This window comes from Danio rerio, chromosome 23 (genome assembly GCF_049306965.1).
Source record: "Danio rerio strain Tuebingen ecotype United States chromosome 23, GRCz12tu, whole genome shotgun sequence".
Classification (NCBI taxonomy): Eukaryota; Metazoa; Chordata; class Actinopteri; order Cypriniformes; family Danionidae; genus Danio; species Danio rerio.
Genome location: NC_133198.1, coordinates 29,634,569 through 29,650,872, shown reverse-complemented (window position 1 = coordinate 29,650,872; position 16,304 = coordinate 29,634,569). Strand labels below are relative to the sequence as shown.

The 16,304-nt window shown below is 34.6% G+C and overlaps 1 protein-coding gene and 1 long non-coding RNA gene across 51 annotated transcripts in view; one reads left to right on the top strand and one right to left on the bottom strand.

Moving 5' to 3' along the window:
- Positions 1-4,069: 4,069 nt before the first annotated feature.
- On the bottom strand, positions 4,070-7,020 carry LOC141380500 (uncharacterized). The gene is made up of 3 exons (XR_012398560.1): positions 6,093-7,020; positions 5,076-5,187; positions 4,070-4,628 (listed from the first exon to the last, which is right to left on the bottom strand). It is a non-coding gene; the product is annotated as an uncharacterized lncRNA (long non-coding RNA).
- The window catches only part of hspg2 (heparan sulfate proteoglycan 2), a 186,116-nt gene continuing 176,246 nt past the window's right edge, over positions 6,435-16,304 (top strand). For all 50 annotated transcript variants that reach the window (XM_073939068.1, XM_073939066.1, XM_073939064.1 and 47 more), the window contains exon 1: positions 6,435-6,776. In XM_073939068.1, coding sequence (XP_073795169.1) covers positions 6,702-6,776 — 75 coding nt within the window. In that variant the 5' untranslated portion in view covers positions 6,435-6,701. The remainder of the gene's footprint in view (positions 6,777-16,304) is intronic.

Below are 16,304 nucleotides of genomic sequence, written 5' to 3'. Positions count from 1 at the left end.
CATTGGGAAAGTGGGATCTATTGCATGCATCAATAATGACAAACAAACCTAATGTACATTAATTGAGGTGTTGGGCACAAGAATATGTATAACTTCTCCCATAAAGAAAGTGTACCATAGTGTTTGCTAATATACACTTACTGGCCGCTATATTAGGTACAACTTGCCAGTAGTTGGACCCTTTTCACATTGAAAACAGCTTAAATTCTTCATAGTAGATTCAACAAAGTGCTGGAAACATTGTTTTGACATTTTGGTTCATATTGGCTTGATAGCATCACACAGTTGCTGCAGATTTATTAGCTGTACATGCTTGAAGCTGTTTACTTTGAGTGAACCCGTATTGGGGACATGGTGTTTCCCAGTTCTGGGTTGCAACTGGAAGGGCATCCGCTGTGTAAAATATAAATGAATGAATGGACTCATGTTCAAGGGACCAGGTTAAGACAATATGAGCTTTATGATATGGAGGGTTATTCTGTTAGAAGTAGCCACCACAAGATGGATAAACCGGGATTATAGTGGGATTGATATGGGCAGCAATACTGTTTAAACAATGGTCAATTTATACTGGGGGCCTAAAGTGTTTCAAGAAAATACGCCACACCTTTACTGTGCAAAATATTTTTTTACTTTTTAAATGTCTCATTTCTAATGCACATTTAAAAAAAAAAAACTTAAATCAAGCAATATTTCCTGAAGAATATTTAGAATTCAGAAAAATAATGTAAAATTATAAGATCATTTTCTTCTTTAAAGGAAAAACTTGCTTAATTTTGGTTCTCAATCATTTTAATACATTTTACAAAATGCTTCTAGATTTAAGATTTTGTTAACGTATTTGGACTAGAAAAGACAAAGCCTCCTAAATAAGATTTTTATTTTTTTGCACAACCAGCAACCTGTACACTTACAAGTTTTGACGGATTTCTGTTTTATTTTTCATGCTTGCAAAACAAATTCTGACTATCAAAATGTTGCTGCAGAAATTGAGACCTTTTTCCATTATCTTGTCCCAGTTTGGTAGGGGTGTGAGACATGTGGCTATATAGTTTTCTTTGTTGTCAGCTGTCAGACGTGGCAGCGGTGTGTCCTGCTGCTGTGGCAGGTTGGAAGTGTGTTGTGTGTTCAAATATGACCTTGATTCTATAGATTGATTATACGAGTCGTTGTTGCCCCATCAGCTGAGCCAACAAGCCGTTTTTGCAGACACAGAACTTCCATTCACTGCATATTTTCCCTTTTTAGTATAATTCTCTGTAAACCTTATGAATGAAGTAGATAAGCAGTTTCTCAAATTCTCTGACCATTTTGCGCCAGCAAATAAGCACATTCAAAGTCACTCAAATCACCTGCTTAGTTTAATCTTCAGTGATTTGTTCAATCAAATATGAAAAATATTCACTATTTACTAACTTTAATAAATAGTTCAGCCAAAAATTATAATTGACTCTCTCATTGGTAAATTTTAAATGGACTACAGAAGTAGGAAAAACAAAAACCATGGAGGTCAGTGCTTACAAGTTTTCAGCATTCTTCAAAATATCTTCTTTTGTGTTTAACGCAAGAAACTCATAAAGGTTTGAAACAAGCAAAGGGTGAGTAAATGATGACAGAATTTCTATTTTTGAGTGAACTATCTGTAAGGTGATGCTGTCTACATGCCTAAATGCAGTCGCTGCCTGTGATTGGCTGGTCAGATATAGCAGTTAAACTGGTGTACCTAGTCAAGTTACCAGGTTCAAGTACATCTTCCAGTCCAAACCAATGATAACCAAGTCCGCTGAAAAGGAAATGAAACGTAGTCCCTTCGCCCAATCTCTCAAATGGAAAGGTTCCCCTTCTTTGATATTTATGCATAGCCTACACACCCTTGTAGATACAATATAAGTAATAAAATAGACAACTAACTGACTTTTTGCACAACAAATCACATTTCCAAGTGCCTTTGTCAGATGTGGCGTGACTGACGTTCTGTTCATTTATTTAATATGTGAAGTGCTGTCAGACGCTTAACTGTTGCAGCGGTGTTTGGGTTGTCATTTATGTATTCCAAGACCAATGGATAGTTCAGGGGTGTCTACACTCGGTCCTGGAGGGCCAGTGACCTGGAAAGTTTAGCTCTTACCCTAACACAAACACGCATCCAGATATTGCCTAAACCAGCTAATCAAGCTCTTACTAGATATACTAATAACGTCCTGGCAGGTGTGTTGAAGCAAGTTGGAGCTAAACCCAGCAGGACACCGGCCCTTCAAGATCGAGTTTGGACACCACTGGCATAGTTACTATGTTATGAAGCGGGTTTCGAGAACCGAGAAAACTTACAAAAGTAGCCTAGAAACCCAAAACGTAATATTTTCCCTGCAAATGCATTTTCAAAAGAGCTCGATTATGAAAGCTGCGACCCTGGCAACACTGAACATGTACCATGTTTATGAACAGTTACTTGTAACCTCCAGCAGGTGGAGACAATGCATTAGATATGCATGTGCAAGGCTTGTAATAAAGATAATTACACCTGATACTGGGTTTACTAACATTTAACAAAGTAAAAAAAAAAGATTATTCAAAATTGTATGGTTTGCTCTGTTCCAATTATAATATAATAAATATGAGATCGTTCATCTTTTAGGCATCCCTTTCAAGCTGTCATTTTATCAGCTTGCCAATAAATGCTTCAGATTTAATCCAAAAGGAATGTAGCATGAATGACTTGATCACAATCAGCCACACTGTCGAATGTGACAATCTGACACCATCTATTTTGTGCTGAAAGAAACCCGCTTACATCTGCATTCAGAACATTTCCACAGATACAGCGAAGCATCTTGGCAGCTTTTTTTCCATAATCATTCTCTTACAGTCTTGTTTTGGAGTTGCTAGAGGAAATCCAGCTGGGCAGATGAAGTCTAAATTGAAAGCAGCTGCTCTAAAACTCAATGCAAGACAGAGGCATACTTTGTCCCAGTTATGGATGAGACTGGGCATGTAAACAGACCCTGTGCAGATGCCCATGTGATATTGGATGAAGAATGTTCTGAATAAGTGAGCGTAAAGTGATAAGCAGGCATGTCTGTTTTTATTACCCTTTTTTAAGTAATAGTAGAATAACTGTATCTTACATTTTCTGGACGTATTTGAATGGGATGTTACAGTATTAAATGTGCTTTGATTAGGATGTTTCAATAGATCAAAGATAAGCAGTCTTGAACCATCACTAATGGCTTCACAGATTTTTTTTTTCTCCAGGGATCAGTGTTATCCATGAAGGTTAAGATTTTGAAAGCTGTGCAGAGGAGGCTAGATTGCAATGGGAAATGTGAAAAATATTTGAACTGAACAAATATGATGTAATTGCAATTCAGATTGTTATCTGCCAGATTTGTGGCCCAAACTATAAAAATGACCAGCTGACATGGCCATCTTCAGCAGAGAGTTTTCAGAGCTTCATGTTTTGCGTCATTAGGTGGTGCTGCTGTCACAAAATGATCTAAACCAGAGCATATTTAGTTGGGGACTTTTTGAGCCTGCCTTCAGTACTGTGCTGTGTTTAATTAAAGCAATAAAGTTTATTTGATAAGGTTTGATTGGTTTCACAAATGTAATTTCACAAATAGTAGTTTTTCAATTGATTTGAAAATCATCATGCTTACATACAAGGCCTTGAATGGTCTAACACCACAATATTTATCTGAGCATTTAATTCCATACACTCCTAGACGTCCTTTATGCTTGACTGATGCTGGTCTTTTAACTGCTCAGTCAATGCGGCTATAATCTATAGGAGACTGGGCATTTTCTTTATTGGCACCTAGATTGTGGAACTCTTTACCCTCTGATATTTGCAATGCAGAATCCCTAAGTATTTTTAAATAATTTAGGGTAGCTTTTATAAGATGGACTTTTAAATGATTTTTAGATCTATTAGTATTATTTTATTTGTTGTTAATTATTTTCATGATTACATTTTTTGCATTCATCCTTGTGTCTTTTACTGCTGCACATTTTATGTCTGTAAAGTGCCTTGAGATGCTACTTTTAAAGGTGCAATAAACATAATTCTATTCAATTCAACTCGTTTTTATTTATATAATGCTTCTACAATGTAAATTGTGTCAAAGCAGCTTAACATAGAAATTCTAGTAAATTGAAACTGTCAGTCCAGTTTTCAGAGTTACATTCAGTTTAGTTCAGTTTATTGTGTATTATTTTTACTGCTGAAAGTAAAACACTGATGGCAAAGCTATCGATGCGCAGCTCCACAAGTCCCAACCAAGCAAGCCAGTGGCAACAGTGGCGAGGAAAAAACTTCACCAATTGATGAAAGTGAAGGAAAAAATCTTGAAAGAAACCAGGGGCCAGATGGGCACAATCATTTCTCTTCTGGCCAAACTTCTTGTGCAGAGCTGCAGTCTAGGTGCCGGAGGCTGAAGAATGCTGTATGTCCATCGTGGAGAACTGCAGGTGTGAGTAGGTCACCGGCAGGTGTTCAGGCTGGCCCACGGGATCAATGCGGAAACTCGTCTGTCACTGGGGTCTTTTAGGAATCAGTCTCACACTCTCCGCTCCTCCATGACTGCCACAGCATCAGCTCAGGACACGACCAGATCCAGGATTATGGATACCTTGGCAAGTAAAGTTTATTATTATTATTATTATTATTATAAACTTGCCTTGCCTATTATTATCAAAACAATCACCAGTGCACTGTAAGAGCCACCGAAAATTGTCAATAGGGGCTATTGTATAATAAAACAATCTTATTTTTAAATTTGTATCTCATGAGCCATAAACTTAGGGCTATTTTTGATCATTTGTCATTGTTTTTTTTCTTCTTAATCATTTTAATATTGTTTGAATATTTCTTAATCATTTAATTTCACTATCACAACAGTATGTTGGGCAAAATATAATCTCATTTCACCTGCATTCTCTCCAAATGTAAAAAATCATGAAGTTTTTGTAATTTAATACTTACCAATGTTGCTTTTAAAAAATATTTATACAACAAACATTACAGAATTTAGTTTTAAAATCAGTTTTGCATATTTATTGAAGGAATAGTTCACCACCTTGTGTTGTTTACTTCTCAGGTGATTTCAAGTCTTTAAGTTTTGATGAAATTTTTGATGAACACAAAAGAAGATATTTTGAAGAATGTCGGAAACCGGTAGCCAATGTCATCTGTAATAGAAAAAAAGATGTGAAAGTTAATGGCTACTGCTTTTCAACATTTTACGAAAATTAAAACAGGTTTGGAACATGTGGAGGGAGAATTCATGACACTTTTGTGTGAACTATCCCTTTAATATTTGCTCATTTTCATTCTTTTTTTTTCCGGCTTAGTCCTTTTAATAATTAGGGGTTGCCAGTGGAATGAACCACCAACTCATCCAGCATAGGTTTTACACAGCGGATGCCCTTCCAGCCCCAACCCAACACCAGGAAACACCCATACAATTCACACACATACACTACGGCCAATTTAGCTTATTCAACTCAACTATAGCGCATGACTTTAGACTTGTGGGGGAAACCAAAGGAAACCCACACAAACACTGGGAGAACTTGCAAACTCCACACAGAAATGCCTACTGACCCAGCCGAGGCTCGAACCAGCGATTCTTGCTGAGAGGCGACAGTACAATACGAACTGCACCACCGTGCCACACTTGTTTTAATATCAAATTTGCATTTTTATTGAAAAAATAGGTTACCTCCTGTGTTATTTACTTATCATCAGGTGGTTCCAAACGTTTACAAGTTCAATTTTGATTAACACATAAGAAGACATTTTGAAGAATGTTGGAAACCTGTAGCCAATGTCATACGTAGTAGGAAAAAAAGATATAGAAATCAATGGCTACTGTTTTTTTTCCAGGGTTTTACAAAAATTTTAACTGGTTTGGAACATATGGAGGCAGAATTTATGACCTTTTGGTTTTGTGTGTGAACTATTCCTTTAAAAATGCTTACTTTAAAATATTCATTACAGCCTGATTTATTTGTAACGAGTTTATTTCAATATTTTAAATACTTTTATCAAGTGAAAGTGTAAAAATATGTTGTGTATTTTCAATGAAACTTACATTATTATTAGTTTTTCTCATGTGCAATATTTTCCATTAGCTATTAGAGGTGTTTTCCAGCTGCAAGCTCCTGCTCTCTGAATTCCATTCCGCCTTTTACGCCACGCTCTGATAGGATAGGCTGTGTCTCAAATCATACTATATGCTGCCTATCTAGACAAAAGATTTGGGCGTCATAGTTTTCGGCATCCCGGGTTACTTTCCGCATCAGCAGAGCGCAGCCCAAACATGCTGCCTACATAGGCGGCTCATCAGGATTTGAGAAACGACTGTCGTCAACACTTCAACATCACCGCACTGAAGTGATCCGCTAAGCAGTGCATGCTGAACTTTCTGCTGTTCATTGGAAAGTGGGACCAAGAGAACAAAACGGATATTCACAAGTCAGCCTTCAGTTTCTTTTCGTTTTATCGCACACGGACTCAGCAGCACGCGGTTTTCCTTCTTTTTTGGTCAATGAAGTCCCACCAAGTGTGGGACGGAGAAGCGACGGCGGCCTTGCATTAGAAGAAACGCTCCAAACTTTTGCGAATTAATTTCTGAGCGGCTTGAAGTGACGGACTTTGATTTTCCCAGCGGCGTGTTTGGAGTCGAGCTGGGTTGGCAGAAATGGGGGCGAGGATACGTGCCCATAAATTCACTCTGTTTATCCTCCCTTTGGTATTTACGTCGCATCTGTTTAATGTAAGTGAATCATTTTATGAAGTTATTATATCACACAAGCCTGCCCTTTGCAACAGGTAGCCTAACGGTGGAAATTAAGGCGCACGCAGAAAGTCACTTTAGCAAAAAGTTTGTGTCGTAACCCAGTCTATCCATTTTAATGCTCTTCTTTTTGTAGCATTTAAATAAGACGCGAATGTGGAGATTAAGTTGCATTGATCTCCCACACGCATAGCCTATCTACAGCTCATCTCAAGTGCTGCATGTGTGTTCTAGTCCTGGTCTAATTTTATCCATAGAAACGAGCTATTCATAGTTGGTCTCACTGGCGTCTTGCTTGTCAGTTTGATCAACGTTATTTCTTTTACTGATTTAGAGCACTTTCACTGTACACAAAGTTTTGCTTGGTAATGCTTATTATGGATCAAATGTTTATTCAGATATCATATACTGTCATTTATTTTTCCTGTGCAATCTTGCACATTACTTTATATTACTATAAATAATTTTTGATGTTATTATGTAAAAGTTACACAATCTTGTTGTTTATCATGGTTGCAAGTAAAAAAGGAAGCGTTTTATCTTTATTGTGGGTGGTGTGATTTAACCCTATTCTGTGATTGCTTCCTTTTCTTACGCTGTCATGATTAAAGAAATGCATTTATTTTATCGCCTATGCTTTTTAGGCAGCACATAAAAGCACAGCTTTTGCATACACTTTCAAAAAGATTGACTGATTGAAAGTTATTGCTTTAGCATAAAAGTGTACATGAAATAAATGGTTCAACCCAAAATGAACATTTAAGTTGCCTTGCTCTTTATTTTTCCACATGTAGTTTTAAACCTTTGTTAGTTTCTTCTGTGAAACAATAAAGCAGATATTTTGAAGAATGCTGGTTGCTGGCACCACTCAACTTCCATAGTAGGGGAATAATGCAGTGTAAGTCAATATGTTTTTTTTTTTTCAATTAAATTTCAATTAATGAATTTTTCAATCATTTTTTATTTTTAAAGATTGTCTTTTGTCTTCAACTGATAATGACTTTCAAATAGGTTTGGAACAAGGGAAGTGTGGCTAAATAATGGGGAAATGTCATATGGGTGAACTCTTGAGCTTAACATTACAACAAGGTTTAATCTGAAACCTTGATCAGACATATCTTCAGTTAAACAGTTGTAAATGTGAAAAATAAACACCTTATATGTTTTCAGCTAAACATATAATAAACATCCTAAGCCTTATAAACATCCCAAGGACCTGTAATACAGTAACACTTTCTTCCTGCTGGTAGATTTATTTTGACTTTGCTCATGTATAGATATAGTTCTTGCAGATGTGTTCATACTTCTTTCTTTCTTTCGTTCTGGACTCTGGACCATAAAGAACAAATAGAACCAAGAAAATTGCGAACATTTCTTGTGATAATTGTTTTTGTAGTCAATCTATTGAAATAGCTCATGGAATTTCCTAAAAAATAGAAAGTAAATACAGTTTTAAGGTGTGTGCTGCATTATTTTGCGTTAGGATAATATTGTTGGTTAAGATTTTATTCAATTTAAAGCTAATTTCAATTTGATTGAACTTTTAGTTTAAGTGTGAATGGTGTCATTCGAACCTTGGTGCGCATCAAACAAGCAGATCAAAGTTGAGGTTTGGTCAAACAAATTCTGGTGTGGATTGACTGAAATATGAATACATCCTGGAAAAAACAAAACAAAACATGTATTGACCGTAAAAAATATGTAACGCTTAACCTTACCTTTTTGTCACAGTTGCAAAGTTGCCAATTAAAGTTGTATATTTGTATTAAAAAATGCATCTAGATTTGTTTGTGTGAGTAATAAACCTTTTAGTTGTCAACTATTTAAAAAAAAAAAACCTTTTACATCCATGCATACAAAGCATTTATCCAAATTAAGTTCAGTCACAAAATATACATCAAGTCAATTTGATTGAATCTTTAGGCTTGATTTTAACAAGAGTGTTTGTGAATGTGTGTGAATGCAAACCAGGACTAACACTTCCATTTTCTATTTTGATCCAGACTAAAGAACCTATAGTACCAAAAAACAAATGTAAATACTTATGTATTTATCTTTTACTAATTGAAATACCACCATCAGCTTCAATTTATTTAGGAAGTGTCTTAGCAAACTGCACATTTACCTCCCACCATACATTTTTGTATCTAGTTAGCTGAAATTAGCAATGCCTCAAAACACCTTTGATGTCAAATCCTCCTAAAATCCTCAGGATCACATGCTAACGGAAAGTCTTGTCATGTATAACTTCAGATTCTTTAAATCGCCTTGCGTTCATCCTGCATACCACGTATAATCCCTCTCTTATCGTTCATACACAAGTGAACACAAGCCTCTCTCGGTTTACTGATGTGTAACAGGGGCCTGAAGTCTTTGGTAATTTGAGATCTTTGCTGTTTTGTGTCTCAGAAACCACTGTGTCAATTGCAGAGTAATTGAATTAAATGGAATCTTCGCCATATGTCCATATGTTTTTTCCATTACAAAGCTCCCTAGCATTTTACAAAGAGTTCATTTGATTCGGTTGAGCACTTGGGGCTTCAGTTGCCATCGGCATCCCTGGTGTCCTACTGGAATTTCAGGGTCATAAGTATCAATCAGTGCTGACAAAACCCCAATAGAAGCACTTTATTACCTTTTAGTTTACTGACACAATCAAGTGTCCCCACCCTGCTGTTAACTATCAATGACCCGGTAATTGACAGACGATTCTTTGCGATTTATTGACGCATGTAATTTTTGGGTTAAACTGGCTACTTGTGAGGTCGTTGAAGTTTTGTGTAATGATAAAGGTTTGTAAGTGGATTCACGCCCAGTTGCCCCCTTATGCTTTTAGCTTGTTTGACCTTAATTTGGGTTCAAGGAAAAAACCAGGAAACTCCTTTGAGAGGTTTAGACCTACGGTTATAGATTAACAAATTTTCATATACCTAAGGAAATCAAGCTTCTTGTGAATTTTAGTTTTGTTGTAGTTTATACAAAAGTCATAAAAATACAAAAAGGGAAAATTACATTTTTGCAAGTTTTTGGTAATTTTTTTCTTGTTTTATAAAGAAATTAAAATGTTTTTGTAATTTTTTGTACTACATTTTTTTGTACAGTTTTTTTGTACAGGTTTTTTACTACATTGACTTTTTATTCCTAAAATTATCTTTTTTTTAATACAACATTTGTAAGTCAATTATATTAATTTTTGGTCCAAACTATTCCCTTTTAAGTAGTTAGTTATGATTAGCTCTGTAAACCCATGTTAAGTATTATTTTGACTAATTGAACCCTTTAAAGTATTAGTGCTTTGTGCCATGATATCCAGCATTGTGACATGCTATATTATTTTGAGATGTCCCAGATTAGATTGTCACAACTGTAAAACCCAGCAGTCAACTTTATCAAATGAAATGAGTGTAGTTAACTCAAAATTGACTGAAAGTTAATTCTACTCATTTGAAAAGAGTTTTGACCTAAGTGTTGAAGGTAAAGAGGTAATTAAATAGCTCATTACTTAACTTAATTTTTCATATAGATTACTTTTTAACTCGAATAGTTTATTTTATTTGGTGTCCTCAAACTGTTTGAGTTGCCTTATTGGGTTTTACAGTACTCCGTTGATTTTGAGTTCTCTTCATTTAAATTCAAATTGCTTCTTTTACTTAAATGGATTAAGTTCACAGTACTCATTAGGATTAGTTTTTGAACTTAAATGGTTTGTTGCAACCGGTTTCCTCAAACAGTTTGAGTTACCATAAATTTTTGGGTTTTACAGTGTATACCCTGACTTCATTTGTGGAGGATTTTGAAGTGTTAAGACCAGGTGAACAAAGAATATTAGATGTAAAGTTCTGAATTTGCCAGAAGCTTTTACCTAAAAAGATTTGTTTATGATTGCACTGATTCCTTGTAAACTGACCGTGTAACCCTGGTTGGAAGTTCCAGTCATTTACTTGTGTTAAAGCTGGAATGTATTTAAATGTTATAACTTGTTTATACATATTTCTAATGAAAAAAATATTGATCAGTACTTCCTAGGCGAAATCTGATCAATTTGAAACCTACCGTAATATGCTGACTAAATATTTTTTTGTCAAAACTATCTTTTTAAAGGTTGGTATTATTAGTATGTTTTTTGACTCTTTAAACCATTTTAAGTGTTAGTGCTTTGTCCATTGATATCAGCATTGTGACATGTAGGGCTGTGCGATTAATCAAAATCGAATCGCAATTTGAAACATTACAATTAGCTAATCGCAAGAGACTGCAATAAATATGTATTATATAATTTCCCCCACCCAGAGCAAATGCGTGACTGTCGTCTGTGTGTGACCGTCTTACTAGCCAATTGATTGAGTTCACTTTTGTTTTGCCCAATCAGAATTGTGCAACTGAACTATGCGGAAAGCCCTTAATAAAACAAACAAACAGGAAAGCGCGGACAAATGAGATGATGGCGTATGCCGCTTCAGAAGCATTAATAGACAAATTCAAATCAAAGAAAAACAGCATGTTGGTAATATGGGAATGTTTTGGTTTTAAAGTCATAGACACCGCACAAAAACTGGTCATTTGTAAGAGCTATCGCAGAATTGTTGCAACAGCACGAGGAAATACAACATCCAGCACCTATAAAAGCATCACAGGCACTAGGTGATAACTAATGAGTTATAACTAATGGTATAACTCACTATTGTTTACTTTAGAGAAAAAGTTAGCAAATTTTAATAAACGTTGGAGTAAGTTAATATCTTAACAGTTGTTGTTTTTTTTTTACTAACACACTTTTTACACACTTCTGCATTTTAGCAGTAAGAAGCTACCATACAGACTATTGAGCTGAAGCTTGAATTCAAAATTAGATCGCAAATCGAATCGAAATTGCAATATCTGTTAAAACAAATTGCAATTAGATATTTTCTCAAATCGCACAGCCCTAGTGACATGCTATACTATTCTAAGATGTTTCTCAGATCATCACAAGTACACACTGACTTCATCTGTGGAGGATTTTGAAGTTGTATTTTATATATATATATATATATATATATATATATATATATATATATATATATATATATATATATATATATATATATTCAGTTTACTGCTCCAGACTGTAGTTACATATACATTTCTGTTGTGTCTTTCACCGTCTTGGCCTCTGTAGTATGTCCACATTTACTGTATCTTATGTAATACCTAGATATAGACCAGCCATCCCGGTCACTTTAACACCCACATGGTCTTCCAAGTAAGCGCAGAGGAATCTAGTGCACAGTGCTGGGATAACTGGGCCCGTGTTCAATGAGATTTTATGGACAGGACAATATTAATGGTCTCTGTGTGTGCTTTTATATCTTGTTTGTTAACTGCGTATAAACCTAATATGGGCTGTTACATTCAGCAAATGCTGTACTTGGATTTATTGGAGTAAATCACTCATTTTTATGGGTATTTATGGCTTCTTGGAAATATCTATGCTAGTATAATCTGAGAGGTTTTAAAGTAGGATCCTAGGCCCTGTTTGTATCTGCTTTTAAGATTTTATTTCCATTATTCTGATGACAAGTGGACAACGTTAGGTGTTTGTTGAGCAACTTTTGACTAATTCCAGGTATAATTAGATTGCTTTCATATTGTAAATAGAAATACTCACATGGTCAACTGCATTTGACTTTGACACAACAATAGATCACCTACTCTTTGCCTATCGACCCTTTGACCTAACACATGATCAATATGGTATGTGTTGTGAGAATACGCACAAAAACAAGGTGGTGATATTTGCACCTAAACACAAATTCTGGTCGAAATCACATGTTGAGACCAGGTGGAGACAGTAATGCGTCTCAGCTGACCGCATGTGATGGGATCACTGAACATGCATGTTAAGACCAGGTGGACACAGAACCTTAGATTTATAGTTGTGCATTTGGCAGAAGCTTTTACCTAAAGTGATTTGTTTATCATTGCACAGATTCTTTGTAAACTGACCCTGTAACCCTGCTTGGTAGTTCCAGTCATTTACTTGGTAAAGGTGGCATGTATTGAAATATTTTAACTACTTTGTATATGCATGCGATTGTGAACAGTTTGTCTATGCATACGTTTAATAAAAATAAATTAAACCAGTACCTTTTAAGCAAAATCTCATAATCTGGAAAACTAACATAACTAACTGGAAAGAGTTGGTAAACTTCAACCTCTTCTGTCCATGTTAAAAAGATAATTTGTTACATTTACTTAATTAAATTGGGTAAAATCCTTTTCTTAATCGAATTAAGTAGTTAACATTTATTGTATTAAGTGTCATTAAAATTATATTGACCTATACATTGAAATTCTCACTTATATTGGGTCATATTTACTTGGGCTCCTCAGTATGTGCTACGAGCACATTCGCAATAGTCACATCGCAAGATATACAATGTTAAGTCTCAGTTATATTTGAGAATTTTTTGTTTGTTGTTTCAGTCCAAAAATTTACATTTCTAAGAGAAATCAAGATCATTTTACTTGTTTTAAGTTTAATGCAATTTTGACTTATTGTGAAAGTAAAAACTAAATATTGTACTTGATTTAAGAATTTTTTGTTATTTGGACTAAAAATTACTATAATTACTAATACTATCAGACTCTCTAGAAAAATGTTAAATTGAACTATTCAACCATCTGGTGAATTTGTATGGCAATATATATTGCAGAAAAATAAATTTTCGTTATATCAGATTTTTTCAATTATCATGCAGCCTTTAGCATATTTACATAGACCATTTAAGATTTGTTGACTTAACTGAATGTATGATCTGAGTTAATACATCGTTACTGTATAGTTTTATTTGGTACTAAACCTAATTAACACTTACATTACTGATCACAATGTTAAATAAAATAGAATTGAAATACTAAAAAAGCTTAGTTTTTTTAACATTAGTAACATTAGCTCAAAGTATTAGTTATCAATACTTATGATAATATTACAATCAGGGAGACTAAATTGATATATTTGCATGATTTATAATTGTAGATCATGCAGTAAATACAGTTATAAATTTGTTTTATTTCCCAGTAATGGGTTGGCGCAGGAAGGGCATCTGCTGTGTAAAAGATATGCTGGATAAGTTGGTGGTTCATTCCGCTGTGGCGACCCCAGATTAATAAAAGGACTAAGCCGAAAAGAAAATTAATTTGTTTCAACTCATCCTCAACCAAACCACAGGCTTAACTGTTCACTATAATAGTAAGTAACCCTACATATTAAACAAACAAAAAAAAAACTCTGACATAGCACAACATTAAGACTAGCGCACACAATAACACGTAATTTCAATTTTTTTTCTTGAATGTTCTGACACAGGATGTTTGGACCTAGGAATCCACCAGTAAACTGTAAAAAAAAAATGCTGGGTTCCACGCAAGCAATTTGTGTTGGGTCAACATGATAGAATTAAGTTAACTTGTTAGTTTTTACATCGATATACTTTTACTTGGATGTATGACACAAAACTCCGTCCAGAATCAGTCCATTTATCAAGACCCTTGTTATATTAACTTCTTCCTTTTCCTTTAGCACTTATTTTATAAATGGTGAGCTATTTAAATGTGTCTGAATGTAAACGTAATGGCACATACGGAGAGCAGCCTGTGCTTCTGCTATTTGTTCTGTTGTGAAGTGTGACTGCGGTTTGGATTGAGGTCAAAGTGGTTAGATCAGCATGTTTAAGCGCTGATGTATTGACTTGAGATTTATAAATACCTTTTTATGGTATTGATTTTTATCATAAATATGTGCACCATTTTGAAAACTGCACACAATATGTGGGTGCCTTTAAATTTAGTTTGCAGTGGATTGCTGCTTCAATTACATATTTTTGAGTGTGCTCTTACACATCTATCCTTTCCTCCGTTCCGCTTCATCTGCAGGTAACCTGTGGTACATCACTGTGGGAATCGTCATCTTTCATTTGCCAGCTGTCTGTGATAGAGTTAAGAGGCAGACTCCAAACACAGCTGTTGCTCAGCTGGTATTGTAACCCTTGCAAGTGCAGACTTGAGTGCTCGTACTCATTGTGTGGGTTGATAATTCATAAGAAACCCTTATTCTGACCACCCATATGTACCTTGAATACTAATTTAAGTTATGCTCTTGGTCAGAATGGAACTTTAATTATGTATTATCAAGTTTTTTGCATGCTACCATGGTGGTATTGTAGAATGGTGTAATAGCTTCACAAACTGGCAAATGCAAAACATACTTTGAAGTTTATCCCTAACAACCAAACATCTGTTTTTTTTTTACCCGAAGGATGACTGATGCATAATTTTGCTATGCTAAAAAAAGTATTTGCAATTAACCAAAATAGGAAACGAAAGTCTCAACAGAATGATTTGTTCCACGATAGTATTCTTGTATGATTTCCACCTTAAGGCTGCACAATATACTGGTTTCATATTACATATCAGATTTTTATTATTATTATTTTTTTGGTATGATTCACACACTTTAAGTTTTATTACACACTTATTTTATAATATATATTAGTATATCTGCTATCTAATGCTCATTTTATATCCTAAATTTAAAGTGCTTTTAAGCTCATTTTAGTACTGGCAATTTAATCGGTTTTCAGCCATAACATAAAAATAATTTAGAATTTTTTTGTATTACTTATAAAAAACGTCGCTGGTTTTAGTCCCAGTCCAAAGACATGCAGTATAGGTGAATTGCATGAATTAAATTGCCCATGTGAATGCAAGAGTGTATAGGTGTTTCCCGGTGCTGGGTTGCGATCTGCTGAGTAAAATATAGGCTGGAATAGTTGGCAGTTCATTCTCTTGTGGCTTACTCTAATAAATATGAGACTAAGCCGAAGAAAAATTAATGAATGTATCCCTTATTTACTTATACATTTTGAGTTGTGGTTACGGTACTTCTCTCAAGTATGTTGACAAGTATATCAGTAGCTTATTGGTTTTCTGACAGTATTAGAATTTATCTTAATGCACTGTTATTCATATATATTCATGCTAATTGTTACACTTAGTTTAGTTTTGCCATCATCTAACTTTCAACATTTCCCCTACCAAAAATATATTACATTGAATAATGTTATTATAATAAATATATTATATTGTAATGAAAAAAGTAATGCTATTTTTAGGTTTACAGTAGTTGTCAAATTGTTTGTAATTTTTATTACTATTCTTTTTTTTCTACATTTCAACAAATTGGCTATTTTTCAATTTGAAATTAGTTATTTATCAGTTATTAGTCATAACATTAAAATAAATGCTGTTAATAAATTCAATACTTTTTTTTTTTTGGTGTACTTTTTTTGGCTAAACATTAAACCGTCCCTTTTAATGTCACAATGTTCTACTTCTGTATCATCATTGCTATATCTATTCCTGTGCCTGATATCAACGCTTCAACATCACTCAATGCATGTCATCATAGGTGGCTTTTGTCAGTGCTTGCTGGATATTTATGGTAAGATGAAGTTGTAAAGATAGCCT